Here is a 20,797-nt window from a genome sequence, read left to right on the forward strand (position 1 = left end):
AGGCCACCCCTGGGGGATGAGGAAAGCCGTAAATCCCTGTGGGACCAAGGCTGGCCACCGTTGTTCCGGCCCACATCAGGCTGAGCCTTCTCCTAGTCCTCTAGCTCCTTAAACACAGCCCGCACCCTCCCAAGCACTGCAGACCTTTTGTGGGAGACGCCTGGAGTGTTTGTTAGTGCTAAAGCCAGGCCATATTAGCACTGCTTGAGCCTTTCTCACCCCAGCAGGGCCAGGGGCCAATAATAACAGAAGTAGGTAAGATACTTGCCTTCTCCCTGCCGAATAAGGGAAGAAATGAAGCCACTACTTCTGAAAAGATTAATATACAAGACCTCCAAGATTGTGAGAGCCTCTGCCCAGCTCCTGCTCCAGTGCCTGGAGAGGGCACACCGGTGGCCGTCCGGGGGCGCCTCCCCAGCCCAAGTGAATGCCCCTGGGAAGGACTCCAAGAATGCTGCCCCTAGCCCGATCCCCCTACCTGCCAGCCCCAGGTCAGAGAACACAGAAGGCATCCACAAGATAAAACTGAAAGCAAATTAATTTATAAAAAAAAAAAACAATTTACAGAAAACTTTTGAACAGAAGAAAGGTGCCAAGACGCAGAGGAAGAGAGACATGGGGACATGAGGAACGAAGGGTCTGGTGGGAGGGACCAGGAATTGGTGGAGAGCCTGGAATCACATCTGCCTGGATAAGAGCTGGTACCAGAGGCACCGGAACTGGGGAGCAGCGCTGAGCTGCCTGCCAGCCCTTGGCTGGGTACTCCTGCCTCCCCTGCCTCCAAATCCCAGGGAGTCCCTAGCTACCAGTCAAGGTTTTGATGGTCCTGGTGGGAAAGGAAAGAGATTGGGGGGTGAGGGTGATCCACCAAGTCATAAGAAGGAGGTGCTTAAGTGCTTTTTGAAAATTTCAGGTTTTTAAAACTTCCCATCCTCTTCTAGCTGCCCTCTCCATGTCTTCCAGGAGCCCCCTGATAGAACCCAGGGAGGAGAAAGAAGAGCCCCGAATGCCCTGTCCTTTATTACCTCGCACAGGAATCCCAAAAATTGTTTCCCCACCAAATGCACATATGCTGACATCAATTAGGCCGGTGACTTAAAAACGAAATCGACAATCAGGGAAAGGGGTCATTGGCTAGCGGGTGGCCTACAACAGCAATACTGAGGAAGCAGAAGGAGATGAGTCGGAATAAATGGGCTGGGGTGTCTGAGGGGGTTCTGAGCTGACTCACTAGCAAGGGGCTAGAGGAACCAGGTTCTGCACCCTATTCTATCCCCAGAGCTCTTCCCAGAACCTTTATTTCCTTTTCCTAAAATTGTCATCTCCCTCCAAAAAAAATGTAAAAGTTGGATTTTTTTAGTGGGTGGAGGGAGCTCCAATGTGGCTTAAAAAAAAAAAAAACTACTTCCTTTAGCAGGGCTTCATTTTGTTCACCCATAAGAAATGCAGTAGTTTGAGGGGTTGTACCCTTAGAAGTGGTTAATCAGAGCCATGTATAAACACCTCCCAGCCTTTCCTTTGCCGGGGGCATCCCTGTCCTATCCTCTCCCAGACAGGAGCACTTTGAAACAGAAGTCCTCGAATAATCCGATAGAAAAATGCGTACCCCTGACAGGCACGGTGGGGGCTTTGGAGGGGCAGGAGGAGCTTTCCTTACGTAGTGATGAACTCCAGGCTGGGGAAGGGTCCCAGTGGTGGGGGGAGGGCTGTTCCTGGAACCTTCATCTCCATGGGGGGTGAGGGAGATGTCTGGCGGGCTCCTCACTGTGGAGGTGGCACAGGGGTCACTGTGCCTGGGCTCGGGGCTGTGGGGTCTGAAGGCAGAGGGGTGCCTGGGTCTGTGGAGAAAGGGAAGATGAATCAGCGAGGGTGAGCAGGAGGGGGCTTCAGACCCAGGCTACCACGGGCAAACAGAACCGGGCACGGCATGCAATGGGTGGGTAGATGAATGAGGTACCCACAACCTACAACCTTCCCCAATACCCTCACCCACCTCACACTGGGAAAACTGATACACACCAAATTATCCTCTTGCCCCCAAGGGAACTCTCTAAATGGGGCATTTGAGTGTGATGGGGACAAGCAAAGGGGAAGGGTGCCAATCATCATGCAAACAGGTAGCTGTTTTTCAAGTTTACAACTGAGATGCTCTGTGCCACAGGCCTCCTCCAGGACCCACCAGTGAAAGGCCCCGTCATCCCAGGGGTGGCAGCTGCCAGGCTGGGGAATGGTGGGGACAGCCAAAGAGGCCTTTCCTCCTATATTCTAATTTTGCCAGAGTGCTCAAAAAGGATCATGGGAGCTCTGTACCCAAGCCCTTCCCCACCTGCCCTCCATCCCTCCATATGGACCCCTCTTCCCTCTCCCTTCTCCCCTCCAGGACCCTTCTCACCTGGCAGTGGGCTGGCACTGGGCAGAAGGTTGCCCTGAACAGCTGCCACAATGGCAGGGCTCTGGGCTGCGGCGGATCCGAGCCCCGGCCCGAGAGGCAAGGAAGATGGCATGGTGGTGGTCGCCGGCAGGTTAGGATGTAGAGGGTTCGCCATGGACACAGGCAGGTTAGGTGGGGGGAGAGTGCCCGGGGCGAATGGGAGATGGTGATGATGCCCATGCAGGTTAGGAGGAGGGGGAAGGTTAATACTGATGGAGTCGGCTAGACTACCAAATGGGATGATGGATGGAGCAGGAGGAGGAGGAGGAGGCGGCATGCCAAAAGGCAAACCCAAAGGAGCATTACCCGCCACGCCTGGGTGCCCGCTGCCTGGCACTGCCCCTGGCATCATTGAGGGAGGAGTTTGTTGGTTGGGGAACGGTGAGGGGCCTGGGAATGAAGAGGAAAGATCAAGGTTAGAGGCAGAAAATCTCACTTCAACTCCCTTTCATAGCGAGGATAATCTAGTGACTCTTGGGCACCACCTTTCCTTTTCCTGAAACTAGAATTAGTGGCAAATCCCTGGAACAAAATTTCAAAGCTCTGGATTTGGGGAGGAGACCCAAATGGCGTAGGGATATAACAGAGGTGGGCCCATCTGTAGAAACGGAGGCTGATCCTCATCTCTAGGCCTATTGTGTACCCCGTTCAAGGGGGACGGAACATGCACCTGGAACCCTCTAGGCAGCAAGAGTTCCAGAACCCATCACTTACCATGGGGTCCAGGGGGTGGTACCCCTGGTGGGACTGCCCCAGGCTGGGGGGCTCCGGCTGGTTGCTGCTGCTGTGGCCCTGCGGTTGGCCCTGCCTGCCCAATCTGTTCAGAGGGGCCCAAGCTTCCAGGAGGGGCCCCACTGCCAGCAGGAGCAGGGGCCACAGAGGCTGGAGCCATCGCCAAGCTGTGGACGGTAGGTGGCCCAGCAGCGCCTGTAGGTGGGATAGGCTGGGAGCCTGGGGGCAGGGCTGGCGGTGGCTGCTGCTGCTGCTGGTGCATTTGTTGGAAGTGCTGCTGCCGGGCCCTCATCTCTGCATACTTCAGCTGCTCCATGTGGAAGGCTTGTCGGTCGGCCAGGAGCTGCTGCCTCTGATACTCCAGCTGCCAGCGCCAATTGAGTACTGTTACCCGTGTTCAGAAGATCCTGAAGGCAAATGCCTTGTCCCTGCTTTGTCTTCTGACAAACCCATTCTGGTGGTTCCCCACATCAAATCCAAATCACGTGCTTGCGCATCTCGTCCTCCCCGCCTTCCCCTCATCTTCTGGCTGCGCACATGGCTTCTCTCTCATTGCAATGTAGCTCTTGCTCATTTCAGCTCCAAAGCTTTGAACTTGTCATTAATTTAATTTGAAAACCCTTCTAGTCCTCTTGTCATGTTCTTTTCTTCCTTAAAAATTGGCTAAAACCTCACCTCTCTTAGGAAGCGAACCCAGATCAACTCACTAGCCTGAGCTTTTGCCCCTTATTCTGTTATCTCCTCAGAACTTATATACTTGATTTGAAATATCTTACTTTGAATTTGTCATATACTTTAAGCATTAACTGTTTTTGATGTCTCCAATTAAAACATAAGTTCTCTGAGGTCAAGGTCCCCACCTTCTATTTGTTTTTACACCTTCTCAAAGTGGTCCACTCCTTGTTCATCTCATCCTCGTTTCAAGTTCACCTCCTAGATCCAAAGCCTCTACCCTCTTGTCATCCCTTAAACCCGTTCAATCACTCAACATATATTTATTGACAGTCTACTATGAGCCAACACTGGTCAAGGACCTGGAGATGCAGCAATCAACCACCGACTAGGATCTCTGCCCGATGGAGGAGCTGACATTCTGTGGGACCTTAGTCTCCACGCTTCACCTGTGGGCCACTTGTCTTGAACTGCGTGGGGCCAGCTCCTCCTGCCCTGGCCTGGGCTGCTCTACTCTGCTTTGAAGCCCTGTCCGTCTCACGCTCTCTGCTCTGCTGCTCCCCACTTCCCTGCTGCCCCATCCTCAACTGAGGTACAGCTCAGCATCAAGACGGGGTCCTTGGACTCCTGACCCCCTAGGGGATGTTACTCACTGCTTCTCGCTCCCGGTCCATGATCGTCTCCAGCTCCTCAAAGTGCCGGAGTTTGATCTCCAACTTTTTCATCTGGGTCTCCACCAGCAGGGCCACCAGAGATTTGATCTTCCTCTCCTCAACGGCAGCCAAGTGCTAGGGAAGGAGAGATGGGACTGTGTCAGTGGGAGGACCCAGCTGAAGACATTCTGGGGCAGAGAAAGGTAGGGTGGAGGCTGACAGGTTTTAAGAAAGAACTTGCTGTGGGCACAATCCAGACAGTAGCACAGGCTTGATATTTTTAAAAGAACATGAAGAAAAAGAAAGCATGGCAAAGGATAAGACAAGGTCAAATAATCAGAGGGTGAAACACAGGCCCAATGGTAAAAGCTTAGAGCAGCAATGACCAACTCTCCCTCTCAGGATCAAACGAAAAAAGAAACAGCCAGCATTATTCAAGGGATGAGCAAGGAAGGACTTCCTCCAGGGAAAATGAGATCAGAAAAGGGGGCATGTCCTTCCTGAGGTCTTCTGAGTCTCTGGCCCTCACCTTGGCCTTCACGGCAGCAGCAGCCAGGGCAGCGGCAGCAGCAGTGGAGAGATTGCCCTCACCGATGTCCCGCTCCACCTTGGTCTTCCTTTCCCCCTCTGACTCCACCACTTCCTTCAGCACTTCCTCCTGCCCCTCCTTTGGCTCCTTCTCCTTCTCAGTGTCAACTGGGCCAGGGAACAGGGCTGTTAGTCCTACAGCCTTCCTTCTCTCTCCTGGACTTCAACCACCCTGCTGGGAGACTCACCTATGGGGTCCCCATCGCTCTTCTCTGACTCCTTCTCGCTGTCGCCTTCTTTCCCTTTCTCTTCATCCTTTTTGGGAGCCTCGCTGGTCTTCTCCTTTGCTTCTTCCTCTACAGCCCCAACTCCTTCTCGGGGTTCCTGGAGTCCCAGGGAAAGAAAAATAGGGGGTACCAGGGTGGGTGGTTTCTCACACAAAGGGACCAGACGGGGAACTGAATTTATACCTCTTACTTGGGAGGGCATCTGGCTCCAGGAGAAGCCCCCACCCAAGCCCAGGCCTCCTCTGCCTGAACTGGACGAAGCCAGTTCTCCATTAGCATGGTGCCACACCTGCCCTCCGCCCTCCCAGCCCAGGTCAATCTCACTGTACCTTGGGCTCCTTCTTCTCCTCTGTGGCCTGGCCCTCCGCTCGCGTCTCGTCAGTCCCACTCTCCTCTGGGCCCATGGGAAGAGGAAATGGGAAATGACTGATACAGAGTCTGTCTCTACAATACTGTTCCCATAGCCCCTTCTCCTGACTGAAATCTTAGTGAGAGGACCAACAGGGAGCCATGGTCCCTAAGGTAAAGTCCTAGGGAAAAAAAGCCACACCAATCTCCTATTCATCTTGTGTTCTGAGGCCAACCTGAGGCAGCGATAGCACAGGGAGGCCCGGTGGCTCTGGTTCTTGGTGGAAGGGGAGAAATCTAGGCACTTGCCAGGCCTTACCAATCCGCTCAGGCTCATCAGAGGTGGTTCCAGCAATGCCACTGCTTTCCAGACCGAAGGCTGGGTCAGCCTTGCCTGTCACTTTGGCTGCTTCTTCCACTTTCCGAACATGGGCCTCCACCAAGGCTGTGGGTACCTCTTCCTTCATTTTGGAGAACTCTTCTGCAAGATCCAGAGGGGATGAGGCTGGGAGTGGGGGGCAGGGAGGCAGTTCTGGCTACCCCAAGTGAAAGCCCATCTCTTCATCTAGACCAGCGCGGAGCTAGACAGGTAACTGAGCTGATGCCAGCAGAAGACAAGGTCAGTAGGGCAGCCAAACTTGAGGGGGTTTCAAGGTCTGAGTAAACTAGCCCTTCAAACACAAAATAAGAAGGCCAGGACCCCTCCACATTACCTAAGGCCGACTTTGCAGCAGCAGAGGCGACTCGAGGATCGACAACAGAAGCCAGGAAGGCAACAGTGCTCATAACAGGGTTGCCTGACTGACTGAAGGGGATGGGCTGGTAGGCCAGGGGGCCCAGAGAGGCCTCTGAGTCCTCCAGGTATGGGTCTTCAATGGGAAGACGAAGGAAATGCAAGATGCACTCGTCCTGCGTGCGGCTTCCCACGTGTTCTGACACTTTGTTCCAGTCATCTTTGTACATTTCCAGTGCCTGGTGGTGGTGGTGGAGACACAACTTTGCTTATTTAGCCACTTTCCTTACAGGTCAACTCCCCCCATTCTACTAAGAGTAGCTGGTTTCAAAGCTGTCTGTGTTGTGGTTATTTGTGCACTCTTGCTGGGTCCAAGGGAACTTCCAAGAAGCACTAAGAAAGGGTATGGAGTTAAGGAAACGGCCCAAATCCATGGCCTGGAGCTGTTCCCTGGTGCAGGTGCGACAGGCACTCTCCCCACTGACGAGTGCGTCTGGCACCCTGGCCACTTCTGTTTTCAAAGAACTCTCCTTTCCTTGCCCCAGTTACCTCCAGGAGTAGCAGAGTCTCCTGTTCTGTCCACTCTCGAGTGGCACTGGCCGCAGCTTTGCTCTGCAGGGGAAACACAGGCGGGTCAGAGAGAGGAGCCTGTGACCTCTGAGGAGTGAAGGCGCTCTAGCCTGAGTCAGCCCACATCTCCATACCTTGGAGGGGACGTTCTTCTTTGTGTACATGTCTGTGCGCAGCCCAAAGTTCTGCATGTCTGTTGGTTTCTCTTTGCCTTTGTCAGGGAAGTTGAGCATTTGTTGTGAAGCAGAGGTCTGCTATTTGTGGAGGGGAAAAAAGAGGTGAGTACAAGTGACCACCAGGAGCCAGGGGCAGACAGAAAGAGAAAACAGACAGAAGGAGCTTCCTTCCCAAAGACAGGGACACTCCTGGGCGCGACTTCCTCCCTCACTGCTGTTGCTCCTCTGCTCTCATGTCTCTTCTTCCCAGGCAGGGCCCCCCCAATAAAGGGGCAAATAAGAAGCCCAGCGGGGTCTACACCCCACCTACCAGCTCTGGCTTGCCCTTAGCGGTCTCTGGCACCAGGTCATCCAGCTCTTTGCCCTTTCGCCCAGCCTTGGTATCAGCATCAACCTGGCGGCCCTGGGGGACAGAGCTTGGCGTCATGGAGGCTGGGCAGGAAATGACCAGGCCAAGGCCCTAGAGGCCTCAAGACCAAATGCTGGGTGGCCCACAAGCTCTGGGGGTACTCATGCCACTGTTCCATGTTCACTTAATGATTCATTAGATCTGTAGTGGGCATGATATCCATTTGTATTCACATATATCTTTACAGGTTCTCTTAGGAGCTGGACACTTAGATTCTAATCCTAGATTTAGTACTCAGTGACCTTGGGCAAGCCACATAACCTTTCTCTTAATTTTTGTAATGTATGAAATGGAAGTGGAAAAATGGAAGTGATAATAATTATGAGGCAAAAATGAAAAAATGTTGGAAATATGACAAAGTTAAAAATTTTCATGCAACGTAATTTTAAGCCATTTTTCTCTATCTGTTCCATCCCCTACATTAGTCTGTCTGCTCCTTGAGGACAAGGAGCATCTCTTCTTCCTCAGCAATTCCTTGAAGTCTTAGGGACAGAAGCTAAGAGAGGCTAAACACCCGGGGCTGATTCCTGTCGCCCTTGCATCCCATGGAAAAGGAAAAAGCCTCAAAACACTCCTGAACCATTACCCTAAAAAAACAGAAAAAGAAAAGTCCAAAGAAGCCCAATTTTACCCAACCCCACCCTGTCCCCACAGCCCCTCACCCTACCTGTGGGGTCTTGGGCTGCAGAGGGACCAGCCCTGAGGGCGTGTCCGCCAAGACGTGGAAGTGAGAGGTGGGTGGAGGCCCCATTGGGGTTGGCCGGCTCTCAGCATCCACCTGGTAGTTAATAAGACCCCACTGTTCTAGGAAGGCGTGGACTCTGTGAGGATAGGAGCCGAGACAGGGTCACATGATGATCAGAAAGGTATGTGAGGAGGAGGGCTGGGGGCAGAGGTGGAGGCCTGAAGCTACCTCTCGCAGGCCCTCTTCTCTCTGCTCATTCTACTCCCTGGGAAATCTCTTCTCCTCCCACCACATACGTGCCAGTGACATCCAAGTACAGCCCCAGCTGGGACATCTCTCCATATCTACCCACCTACCAAGTATCTCTTCTTGGACAGTTAGTAAAATCGAATCAGTATCCTTCATCTAGAGACGTGCTTTCTCCTTTCTTCCACACTTTAAGAAGTGCCACTGCCATTTCCTCACGTCACTCATACCCTGAACCCAAACTTCACCTTTCTCTACAGGTGTTTTTCCTACTCATTCCCCTGTGTTCCTTGCTGGCATCTCTACTTCTGCCAAGCGGTATCTGTGGGCAGACATCCCAACATCCCCCCCTCCTCTCAGCTGCAAGACCTACCTCATGATGGCACAGACATCACCCGCCAGATTCCTGCGGCAGGCGGTGGAGGTGAGGTACTCTTGGGGGTTCAGCCGGTAAGTGTCAATCATGAAGTTTCGATAAGCCAGGTAGCTTAGAAGAAAGAGATGAACAATGAGGTAGAAAAATATGTATCTGTTGAGGGCTGAATGGTAGGAAAAAAGTGGACCATTCGACTCAATAAACAATATGGATCTGCTATGTACTAGATGCCAGGGGTTCAAACCTTGCTTCTTTTCCTGGATGGCGTTCTTAGTTAAATGAATTATGTCCTTGGCTATACTTGGGGATGTTTCATCCAACTTTTAAACAAGGAATCAAAAGGTTAAAAAAGGAGCCCTTATTTCCAAATGTAGATGTTAAAAGGACACCCATATCCATGTATCCACTAGTCAGCATGACATGGTATAAAGGGTTTGTTTTAAAGGTGGAAAGATCTAAGTTCAAATCCCAGTTCTACCATGACGGCCTTGGGCAAGTTACTTACATTTCTGAATCTCGGTTTCCTAATCTGTAAAATGGAGTGTCTGTTGAGGACGACAAAGGTCTGTGAAGATCTAGTGCGATGCCAGGAATGTTGTAGGTACTCAAAAAATGGTAGTTTTTGTGTGGTATAGTGTAAAGTTTGAGACCATGAGTCAGACCAATGGATTCAGATCTCGGCTTTACCACTTACGAGCTCTGTGACCTCAAGCAAGCGACTTACTCCCTGTATACCTCCGTTTCCCAGTCAGAAAACTGGCGACGACAATAGGACCTACCTCTAAAGCTGATGTGAGATTAAACTAGTCAATGTATGTAGGACACATAGGCTAGCACCTGAGAGATAGTAAACCCTCAAGACAATTATCACCATTTCCTATTTTATACCAAGAGTGAAAAGTGCAGAACAGGTCTAGTTCCAACCCTGCCTGCAGATCAATCATGGTAACTCATGTCACCTCGTCACTACATCCTTTTCCCCTGGAGAGAGCAAGGCTTCTTTACACACACTGCTTTGCCCAGGAAAAAGAGGAGAGAAGCATACTAGGCTACAGGAAAAGAAACATGGAGGGAAGGGAACAGGGCCCCAGAGAGAAGCTGAGGAACAGCTGGCAGCAAGCTCGCTGGGTTCTCAGGGGGCCTTGGCTCAGCACTGTCTCACCACCTCATCATGGCACTGATCCTGGGCCATCCCTAACCAGAGAAGATGGCCACATCTCATCCAAAGCCAAGCAAGTTTGGCCTGAAGCAAAACACTAAGGGAGATGAAGACTTCTGAGCCCCAACCTTACGTAACACTTCTCTTCAGAGAGCCCTCTCTGTTCCTTAAGTCATAAACTTGGGTCTTCATCATTGCTGCTCTCGTTTTTCTATCAAAACCTACTCCCAGGGACCAGTGTGGTAATAGTCACTTACGTTTCAGTCAAAGCTATTACTTATACTAGGGATATCTGCATTTTGGACAACACCAGTAATTATGAATTGAAAGGCTTCGTACCCTGTTAAAGGAAATGGAGGGACTAGAGCAGGTACTTGCTTTGTGCAGAAGAGCATGCTTACTATCACCACTGGGAAAATCCTAGAGGGCAAGCCACCGCAGTCACAGTGCTAGGCTGGGATCCCGTCTTGGTGAGCCTCACATGGTGTCTGGCTCATGTAAGGAGCTCGAGAAATGTTTGCTAAGCTGGATGTTGCTGGATCAGGAAGAGTGAATGGGGACACGGAGAGAAAGGGACTCGTGAACTGAGATTTCCTTACATTTCTGGAGTCTTGGACTTGTTCTTGCCGTTGAAGAACTCGGGGAGAGCCCTCCGCTCAATGGCATGAACACTGCAAGAAAGCCAGAGTGGATTCAGAAGGCACTAGTGGAGAGATGGAAGCCCCAGAGAGGAAAAGCTTTACCACTTACTAGCTCTGTGACCTTAAGCAAGCGACTTACTCCCTGTATACCTCCGTTTCCCAGTCAGAAAACTAGAAGGTGGGGAGGGCAAACAGTTGGAGACAGCAGGAAGGAATTAGACACTTGTGGAGAACTTCCTGCCAGGGATCCCCTAAAATTGAAGTGTACCTCGGCCCATCTGGCTGAGGAAGAAATAACTTCTTTGGAGACAGGAGGTGGAACGACACGTGGACCCCAGGAGGCAGGGAGATAAGGACTCAGTGAGAAGTTGGAGCAACAATACCTGTTATAGTCAAACCAGGCCGCATAGCTGGGAATGATGATGTGGTGGGTCTGTTCAGTCACGTTATCCTCATGCAGGTCCGGGTTCTTAGTCTGCTCCCCCTTGTTCCCCGTACTGTTCTCATCCTCATCCTACGAGTACGGATGCTGCTGGACACTCAGCATTCTCACTGTGCCCCTAGAGACCCTCTGCTTCTCCCACCCCCCAGCAATGTGGGCACTAAAGATGGGTGTGGGAATGAACAGTTATGGGCCCCAGGACTCAAAAAGCGTCAGTTTGAGCTACAGGTAGAATTAGTCTAGGGAGGGAAAAGTCTAGGCAGTGCAAAGTTCTGGGAAGAGGGAACTTTATAATCACAAGTCAGAATCACATAGAGAGGGAGGGCCTTTCTAAACTGGCTCCACCTTGCCCGTGGTCTCCATGCTTTCATCCTCCTGTTCATCTGAAAGAGAGAGACAGCAAGATAGAAAGCTGGAGCACCCTAAGGGGCCGAGAAGAGCCCTACTTTCTGCAAAGCCCCGGCAGGCTCTGGGAAGGTGGCGGCTGACCTCCCCTCCTTGGGGCTCTGACTGCCTTGCCCGAGGCTCCCCGTCTTACCCAAGTCAGTCATGGTGCCTCCTTTGACTGGGGCTGACTCCGAGTCCTTCTTCGTGTTGACTGCCAGGAGAGAATCATTTTGTCAGACAGGTTTTGCCTAAATTAAGCCCTCACCTCTCCGCTGTTAACAGTTCTAGAGATCTCATTTTCTCCAAAAACTTTCTCCATCTGATCACAAAATGGAGTAACTTCCTGCAGTCACAATCATTTTAGGGCTTGAAACTCACTTGCCCCTTTTCCCCCTTCCCCAACCAAAAATTGATTTAACTTTTTTCCTATAAAGAAGCATCTTCTACCCTATGGACATTTATACATCATCTTGTCTTTGATAGGCCTTTATCTTCATCTGCGTGTCTGTAAGTTCTTAATGGATTGAGACAGCCTGACCAAATCACTCCGTAGAAGAGTGGTTGGATCTTAAATATTTTCGGAAGCAAAGGACACTCAACTGAATTTATATGAAAGCTCAGGAGAAAACACAGAGAGAAGAACTGCTCTGATGGATAAGAGGATGGGAGCCAGACTCCTCTCTCTCCGCGGCCCCCTTTACTCCACTCCTGAAATCCACTCCTGGACATTTGGGGCTACTCTGTGGAATACAGACTGTAAACCAGTACTGGAGAGCAGTGGTCTCCAAAGCGGGCTTCTCAAGTGCACAAGACGCTCCACTAGAACATAGGCAGAGAATATCAGAACTTCTCTACCTATTTGTTTTCTAATCTTATCCTTTACATTTTCCCAATTTTAAGTAATGTTTGCATGTGTTTTATACTGCTCCTAAAGGAGTGGTATAACAGTTCATGTATATAATTTGTGTTCAAATACATTTTACTGACAGAGATGCAAAATCAAAAAGAGTTTAGAGACAACCCCTGTCAGGTACAAAGCGGCCCACAACCCAAATATGAATGTGAAGTTAGAGGACTGTCCATGGTGATGACAATAATTTCAATAATCAGCTAAACTGAAGAGAAAGAGCTTCTACACTTGGAGTCGGGCCTGGGAAATCAGCCCACTCAGGGGGTTTGACAGAACAGGGGCAGGACAGGGAGTGGGGAAGAGCCCAGGAGGTAGGCCTGGCCCATACCTGTTTTGGGCAATGTCACCTCTTCTACATTGGGGACCGGTGAGGGCTCATCCATGTCCTTTGTCAGGTCTTCTTGTTCCTCTTCTCTGTGGCCACGCTTGGACTTGGTGTAAGGTGTTGAGGGACTGGAAAGGAACAAGAAAAGAAAACCCAGTCATCCTTGGACAAGGGGTCCCTGGAAGGAGAAGAGGAAACAAGAGAGAATCCCAAGGGCAGAGCTGAGCAAACACAGAAACCAATCACCTCATAGTGATGGGAAGTGGCCAGGGTTTTCACTTGGAGATTAAGCTGTGTTTGAGTTTACTAATGGCTGGGACTAGAACTAACAACTGGACAGCTAAAGAAGACCTCCTCATCCTCCCTCTCAGGACACCAACAGGACAAGGCTAGGTGGATATGGGAAGGGATTTATTTGTCCTTCCGTCTTTCAGCGTGGTGTGGAGAGAACGGTGAAGGTAGAGGCTGGTTAGGGGCTGGCATACCCTTTCTTAGCATTTTTCTTCTTAGCTTCTGGGGTTGGTGAAGGAGAGGGGGAGCACTTCCTCTTCTTATAGTTCCCTCCCTTCTTGTCCCGTCGATCTGAATCTGGGCTGTTCACCTGCAGGTTGGAGAATTGGGACAAATGTCAGCCAATAATCTCCAGTGAGACTTGTTCTGAAACTCATGCTAAGGGCTGCAGGAAGAAAGAAGAGGAATTTTCACCTCATCTGTCAATGTCTTGGCTGAAATCTTCTTTCGGCGGGAGACAGCGTTTTTATCATCATTTACTTCGTAGTCTTCCTCATTCATCCATTCATTGAAGGTATCTGTGTCCAGGATCCACTTTGCATGAACCTAAAAGGACAAAGGCAGACTATGCTGGAGAAAAGCCTGGAAGCCACAGTTCTGTCTGCGGACCCTTAACAGAAAAGTCCAAGGGCACAGAAAACTCTGTTTCACCTCCAAAGAGTGGTCTGGTTCTGGCATTCTCCTTGGGACAGGAAGGACAAGAAAAGCTCACCTTCCTGGGTTTCTCAGGAGTTGGAGCATCTTCCACAGACGCTTCAATTTCACTGGCTGGGATCCAGGTGTCGTAACTGCCAAGGGAGATTCAGCGGGAAGTAGAATCAGTGAGATGGAGTTGTGGAAAAGGAAAGTGCAAATCTTTTACCTTTTCCATTTACAAAAAGTAAATGGTTGTTTTTTGGCATGATTATTTTTCTAGTTAACACTGGGATTCTTTTCATTACAAAGTAATAGAAAGAATTACAAAACATTTCAAAACTAAAAAAAGAATGAAAAGAATCACCCTAACACAACTACATGTGACATTTAGTATATATTTTTTCCCAGTATAATTTTGATTTTACATAACTGCAATAATACTGGGGTTATTTTACATCCTACTTTTAAAATATTAATTTAATATTCATATACAAATTATCCATGTTATTTATGTAAGTTTAAAGACAGCACAATAGCCCACTGAGTAGATATACAAATTGGCTGAAATATTTTCCTACTGTTAGACATTTGGATTGTTGCTAATATTTACTTATCAAAAATTATACTGGGCTAAAAAAAAAATTATACTGGGATAACCATTTCACACCTCGTCCAGTAAGCCCAAACCTCCCCAAGACAGAGGATTCGCATAATAGGAAGAAGAACAAATTAACAAACCTAAAAATAACCCCAAAAGATAATAAAATAAAAAATTAAATTAAAAACAAAAATAACCCCCCAAATAACTTGCTTTGCTAAATGTTCTAGGGCTTCTCACTCTGGCTCTTGTACTTGCACCTGCCCTAGGAACCCGTCCTCACCTGTCAGGATAGTAGCCCCAGTGCAAAAGAACCTGCTTATCCCTCTTCATGACTGGTCGTACCCATTCCTCTGGGGATAGAGACAGAGCAGGGAGAGATATAAGCTGAAGGGGTACAAAAAAAAATAATCCTGTGTATGACTCCTGTTGCATGCAGCAGGGGACCCAGAAATAGGAATGTAAAGCGGTAGGAGGATTCAGGGTTGAAAGGAGCGGAGCCCAGGCACAGCATTGGATTAGCCCTCCACCTCCTAATCCAAGCCATTCACTGCAGTGGCCAGGAAAAGTCAGTTCTCACCTTCTTCCAGGTTCCCTGGGACAGGATACACAACATGGGAGGCGTTGTTCTTATCCTCAGTGACCGTTCCCTGGATGTCGTAAGAAAAAGCAGGTAAATATGGTCCCCTCTAAATTACTCAGGGGTGTAAATAAACCAAAATAAGATTTAACCACAGACCTGCCTTCCCAATCATATTTTGCCCAGACTGATATTAAAGTTAGTTTGTATTCTCTAAGCACGCACCAGCTGAATGGCAGAGGGAAATAGCTGGGATTGTGCTAATAATGGAGAAAAGTTAAAGAATTAAAAATTGCTACAGATAATCCCTGAATAGATAATCTACACATGGGAAATGTAAAGTTGACCTGTATGTCTCGAGCAATGACCTCTGCTTGTTATTCTAGAGTTCCAAAGAGCAAAGATTTAATTTTTCTGAAATCAGACAATCTCTAGTAGCTCAGTGGAAGTAGATGCCCCCCCCCCCATCCTGCCAGGCCAAGGCAGACTAGGAACAGTGACCCAAACCTGTGAAGACTGGGAAATGGGAGGAGCGATAGCAAAAGAGTGGCTCAAGCAAAAGAGTGGCTCAAGTCTAGTCATTTTTCAGAGGGGTAGAGCTACCTCTGCAGTAGAAAATATGGCACCTCAGGGCTGCTTATTGAATGGAAAACATCAGGAAAAGTCATGGAGCTTCCAAAACCTCTTGTCTCACCCACTCACCTGGTGTCTCTTGATAATGTCCTTTAATTTTCCTAGCAGTTTGGGTTCAATTTCTGGGCACAGAAAAATGTTTGGTCGAGACAGGCAATTATTCTGTGGGGAGAAGAAACAGAGTGAATGAGATTATGGGAGAGGGTGTTTTGGATTCCTACTGAGGGAAGGAAAATGGATGGCTGAGGTTCATGACTGTTACCTGCACCAAGGACTTCTCAATAGTCATGAACATTTCCACGTTGCGGTCCATGCGTGATGGATTCTGGAAGTCGTAACGCCGCCTTGTGAAGAGGTGATAATCTAGTGAGTGGTATAGCTCAGGTCTGGGGATAAGGTTAGGGTATGTGACTTTTTAACATGGGAAATTAGGAGGCAGTCCTGCTCACAGCTGGTGACAAAAATCACCAGGGTTTACTGATATCAACTCACTTTGTACTCAGTTCAAAAGGACAAAGGAAAGCTTGAGATACTAACCTTTTCTTCTACAATACACACACTGATACACACACATTCACACTCACACTCACTTTGGACACTTATTTTGGCTGTGACTCTAAGCCATTTTTCTGACCTAGCAAGTCAGGCCTACTGATGTAGCAAAATAAGATACTCATAAGAATGTCTACCTATGCTCTCCCACCCCAGAACGACCCCAAGGAATCAAAGGGGGAAATTCCCTCTAAACTAAATGTAAGAAGCATAGAGAGAGGGCATCTCACCATCCCTGGTCACTCTTGAATTTGTAGGCAGCTGCAAGTATGTGGCACAGGGAACCTCCTGCTTTGAAATCTAGGAAACATTTGATCTATAAAATTGAGACAGGGAAGAAGTATATGACAGTTACATCCAAAATTCTCTTGTTACTTAACAACCCCTTCACAAACCCCGTGCCATTGTATCATGTGGCCTGGAAGAGGGGAGAGAAAGAAACTAACGTTCACACAGCCCCACCTTCTGCCAAGCACTTACTGGGTTACCTCACTGACCATTACAGAAACACAACAAGGTAGGTATACTAATCCCATCTAAAGATGAAGGAACCGAGACCCAAAAGGTTTAACCCAAGATCACAGTGACACCAATTGGCAGAGCCAGGATTTGAACACAAGCCTGTGTAAATTCAAATCTCATATCCTTTTAACCATAACACAATAGTTTCATGCACTGACCTGACACTCTGAGATAATCTGTTGCACAAAGTATTACTAAGACAAAGGGAGTGGTAAGTTGGGGACTAGACCAAGCTCCGTAATACGCTGACCAAGGATAGAGATGCTAAAAAATTTACCCAAATATCAAAAAAATCATGAAATTTACAAAACACTCCCTCCCCAGTTTGGAGGACTCCCCCCTTGCTTTTGCACTCACCGGCAGTTTGGTTAACGGTGCGTTGCTGACATGTTTGCCAAAAACTTCTTCCTGAAATTGTAGCAACTGTACAACCAGGCTAGACAGAGACTTGTTGGTGGGTGGTTCAGCTTGTATATACTGGGGAAAAAAGGGAAAGAAAAGAAAAATAGATCCCAGAAAAACTGTCCACCATTTCCCTTATTACTTTCCCAGGAGCTCTGGAAGCATCTGGGGCAGAGAAAATTGTATCTTCTTTCCCACATGTCAAGTGTCTATAACGAAAATGGTAGAAGGGAGGCCCTCTACGCCCCTCACCAGGAAGTTACAATTCTGCTGCCTCCAGCACAGGCTACCAGTGTTGGGTGCTGGGGACAAGGGAGGGCCTTGGCTACACCCTGAAATTGGAGTTGCAGGACCCTAACTCTCTAGCCAACAGCACTGAGGGTTGTAAAATCCTGAAAATTCGACAGGCAATGAAAGCAATAGCTCTGAGGCTCTAAGCAAGACAATAGTGTATTTCTTGGGGTAACATTGTGGAAGTCCAAAATTCCCCCTGTAATGTGGCCTAATAAGAAAGGTGCACGGAAATGAGGTAGGGAAAACAGACTGAGAGAGTGAGCTTGGGCAAACAGAGAGGGAGCTTGTGCATTCTGCTTCTGCTAGGAACAGGTCACAAATGTCTTTGCAGGTCCCCCTAAACAGCAAGGACCGGCTACTACTCAGCCTGGTGGGAAAGAGCAAGACAACACCTGTCTTTTCTGAAGAAACCTTATCTGAGACAAGTAACCCTGGGCCCTCTTAAACATTTCCATATTATGCTACCTAGCATCCTAGCCTTCTAATTTAAAACTGAGCCAGGACGCTAACTTTCTCTTTGCCTTTTGAACCCTGTTTCCTGAACCCTAATCACAGAGAAGAGTGCTCCTCTCAGTGCAAGGTGTAAAGAGATCCTTGAAGGAAAAGGTAAACGACAAAGCTCAGAGCTTGAAAGCTGAACCAGGTCACAGGCTGTCACTCCCCTGCGGGCCAGAGACTAAGCCCCTAGACTGATCTCCCTTCCAAAAGGTCAAAGGTAGAAGCCTGGGAACCAGAGCCTCAAACTGGGGTGCAGACAAGCCACAGACCCGGCAGCTATTTGTCAGGATCCTGACACCCAGAGAGACCTCTGAGAGCTCATAACCAAGATCAGCGGCGCATTCTCCTACAGCACTCATCACACTTCTGACAGGCTGCAAAGCTGGGCAGGAAGAACTGGGAGCTGAAGGAAAGCCAGAAAGAGAATCCCTCTCAGGGTAGTGAGAAGGAAGTCAGGCAGACCATCTCCAGAGACAAACCATATGTTTAGACGTTCCTTTCAACAAGGCCTAATGACAAAGACAACACCGGGAAAAGGTTCTGTAAAAGACAGGCAAGGCTTCCTGAACTCTTTGTTCACTACCTTATTATCTCCAGTTATGGTGTCGGGGGGCGAGAGGTATAAAGAGTGCCCTAGCCTCTGAACCCCAAACCAAGGCAATTCAGGCCAGGTGGGGGAGACTGCATTGTGCAACTGAGGAATGGTTTAAGAAGGGGTCGCTGCCAAGAAACTCCTATGGCTCCCAAAGAGGATTTCTTGTCGCTTGGCTGGAGGTGGGGACGAATGGTAGACAGGTGATCTCAGGGTGGGGGCCTTTTTCAGGCTGATGGAGCAGCCAAGGGCCTGCTCTGTGGCTGTTAACCCTCCTGCTTTCATCATCTCTCTCTGAACGTACACAAAGCACCAGGGAGGCCTCAGCCCTGCTGGTACCTGGCTCCGTGAGGGGCTGTGGCGGGCACCGTGGCGGGCACGCTGATGGGGGGGGATCGACACCGGGTCCACCGCTGGCCATCTCTCCCGGGAAAGCCCGGAAGGCGACAGCTTAGGGAAGGGTGGGCTGCTGGCACCGAGACCCGCCGGGGCAGTGGAGAAAAACAAGGGGCAGAGGGCGCAGCGTTTCTCCGGAATCCCAGGCCGGAGGGGGGCCGGTGAGAGGCTGGAGGAGGGGCGCAGGCCGGAGGGCGCGGTGGGGGCTGCTCCCGAGGCCGCGGGGGAGGGGCCGCGGGCCGCGGGCCGCCAGAGGGTGGGCAGGATCCCGGGGCGCTGCGGGGCCGCGGTCCCTTTGTCCCGCCCCCGGTCCCTGCGCAGCCTGCCCGCGTACCTTCTTGTAGTTCTTGCCGAGCCAGAGCCGCACGTTGTCGAACTGGGTCACGGTGTCCGCGGCCTCGTAGTACTTCACGTTGGGGCCGCCGTCCTTCTTCCGCACCGCCATCTTCTCGGGCTCGGGCCCCGCCGCCGCCGCCCGCCCCGCTCAGCTCAGCTCCCGCCTCCTCCACCTCCTCCTCCGCCCGCCTCCCGCCGCCTCCCGCCGCCACGGCAGCCGCCTCCCGCCGCCCTGGCCGGCCCCGGCCCGCGCAGCGCCCCCTGCTGGCCGGCAGGGGGCGGCGGCGGCGGCGCGCAGGGCGCGGGACCGAGCCTGGCGGCCTCCCCGGCAGCGGCGGCGGAGGGAGCCTTGGCGAGGTGGCTGCTTCCTGGAGGGGGCGCCCACTCTCCCGAGACCGCTCTTGACCTGACGTGTAATCTTCTTCCTTTTTGCCTCTCTGCCCGGCAAGTGGCACCTCTATCCTATCCTATTGGGATGCCCATCGCCTGAGGCACCCCCAACTCCAAGTGGTCGTCACCTTGCACATTCCTAACCCCACGGACCTCCTAATCCCAAGGAATCCCCTTTCCCCAAGATGTTTCGTCCTCGTCCTTTCTTCCAACTCCAGGAGTTCCCGGTTTAAACCCTAAGTTTTCCTCACCTTTAATGCTTTGTCCCAGCACTCCTTTTCACTCCTTAACTCGAGGAGTCCCCTAGCCGCCACCCTCGGGGCCCAGCCCCTTCCCTCCAAGTGCTTCCTCTGCAGGTCTCGCCATCACCTCCTAAATAGCTTTGCACTCCTTGAGACCCGTTTCTTTTCCTATGACTGGCGTAGAGAGAGGTAAGGAGCGGGGGCGGGGAGGGGGCCACAGGATGTTATGTGTGTATTGGTCTGTGGATATGGGTATGTGGATGGGGCACGGCTTCCCCGCAATGCCGACTCCTGCTGTAAGTGTGAGGAGAAGAGCGGTTTTGGAAGTCACGGTGGCCGAGTGGTTAAGGCGTTGGACTCGAAATCCAATGGGGTTTCCCCGCACAGGTTCGAATCCTGTTCGTGACGTTAGCTTTTTCCGGGGCCCCCCCGCGCGCCCACTTCAGGAAGTGTAAAGGGAATCCCTGGTTTTCGCACGTGCCTTTCGTGCACTTTCCTTTCTGTCTGGGAAAGAAAAGCCAGAAGATCTCAAGATCTCACCTTTGGATTTGGGGCGGGGATGAGGGTGATCACGAAGCTTAATTATGCACAAGTTTATGGGCTGCTAGGATACAAGGCAATTTCAGAATTGTAGCTTTGGCATTGTTTCATGCTTTTGGGAGGGAATAGCAAAGGATTTGGTTGAAGAAGGGTTAAGTTTTGTTTGGGAATGTAAATGCCTGTTGTGCTATAAAAGTCACAACTGGAGTTTCCAGGAAAAGAGGGCACCTCTGGATTTCATGACCACAAGTCACATCTTGTAGGTCTGATTACAAATGAAGACCCAAGAAACAGGGCATTCTCTCACTTGGATTTCCTCGAGGAGGCGCACCTCAGGTACAGAGCTAGGGAGAGTAACCTACTGAAACCAACACTGCAGATTGAGCTGGAGCTAGTGTGCGAAGATAATTATCACTTTATTGAGTGCTCATTATGTGTCAGGTAGTTAACCAAGCTAGGGAATTAATCCCTTCTCTAACCTGTCACACTGCTGTACCCACTTCCCCTGGTTCTTCCCACAATTTCTGATTGTGGGGATATCTAGGACACTCGTGGAGGATGCACTTTTTGTATTTCATTTTTTTT

At 50.2% G+C, this 20,797-nt stretch overlaps 1 protein-coding gene across 8 annotated transcripts; it reads right to left on the minus strand.

Moving 5' to 3' along the window:
• Positions 1 to 520: 520 nt before the first annotated feature.
• SMARCC2 (SWI/SNF related BAF chromatin remodeling complex subunit C2) lies at positions 521 to 19,289 on the minus strand. Of its 8 annotated transcripts, none has more exons than XR_013994048.1 (30): positions 19,039 to 19,289; positions 16,880 to 16,999; positions 16,231 to 16,316; positions 15,711 to 15,792; positions 15,518 to 15,610; positions 14,816 to 14,885; positions 14,519 to 14,588; positions 13,714 to 13,789; positions 13,416 to 13,547; positions 13,196 to 13,311; positions 12,714 to 12,838; positions 11,627 to 11,686; positions 11,434 to 11,471; positions 11,030 to 11,160; positions 10,605 to 10,676; positions 8,844 to 8,957; positions 8,207 to 8,360; positions 7,089 to 7,208; positions 6,934 to 6,996; positions 6,365 to 6,623; positions 5,971 to 6,132; positions 5,633 to 5,697; positions 5,265 to 5,400; positions 5,018 to 5,184; positions 4,489 to 4,623; positions 3,146 to 3,527; positions 2,738 to 2,821; positions 2,393 to 2,458; positions 1,658 to 1,838; positions 521 to 826 (listed from the first exon to the last, which is right to left on the minus strand). XR_013994048.1 is itself a non-coding variant. In XM_081060515.1 (30 exons), exons 1-30 carry the CDS (start codon positions 19,147 to 19,149, stop codon positions 1,762 to 1,764), a joined length of 3,459 nt encoding a protein of 1,152 aa, XP_080916641.1. In that variant the 5' UTR covers positions 19,150 to 19,237; the 3' UTR covers positions 521 to 1,761. The 8 variants fall into 8 exon arrangements, 7 of the variants coding, with proteins under 7 accessions (XP_080916641.1, XP_080916643.1, XP_080916639.1 ...); XM_081060515.1 differs by adding an exon at positions 7,441 to 7,533 and having other exon boundaries at positions 521 to 1,838; positions 19,039 to 19,237; XM_081060517.1 differs by having other exon boundaries at positions 521 to 1,838.
• Between the last annotated feature and the right edge of the window lie 1,508 nt (positions 19,290 to 20,797).

Source organism: Rhinolophus hipposideros (genome assembly GCF_964194185.1).
Source record: "Rhinolophus hipposideros genome assembly, chromosome: 9".
Lineage (NCBI taxonomy): Eukaryota > Metazoa > Chordata > Mammalia > Chiroptera > Rhinolophidae > Rhinolophus > Rhinolophus hipposideros.

What these genes read in the sequence shown, in the direction of transcription:
- SMARCC2 (XM_081060512.1), bottom strand. Translation starts at nt 19,149, where the DNA reads ATGGCGGTGCGGAAGAAGGACGGCGGCCCCAACGTGAAGTACTACGAG. An exon ending in TTCAAGAGTGACCAGGGATG is followed by an intron (nt 15,793 to 16,230) that starts GTGAGATGCCCT and finishes CCTCTTCACAAG; the next exon opens with GCGGCGTTACGACTTCCAGA. An exon ending in CTAAGGGCAAGCCAGAGCTG is followed by an intron (nt 7,209 to 7,440) that starts GTAGGTGGGGTG and finishes CTCCACAAATAG; the next exon opens with CAGACCTCTGCTTCACAACA.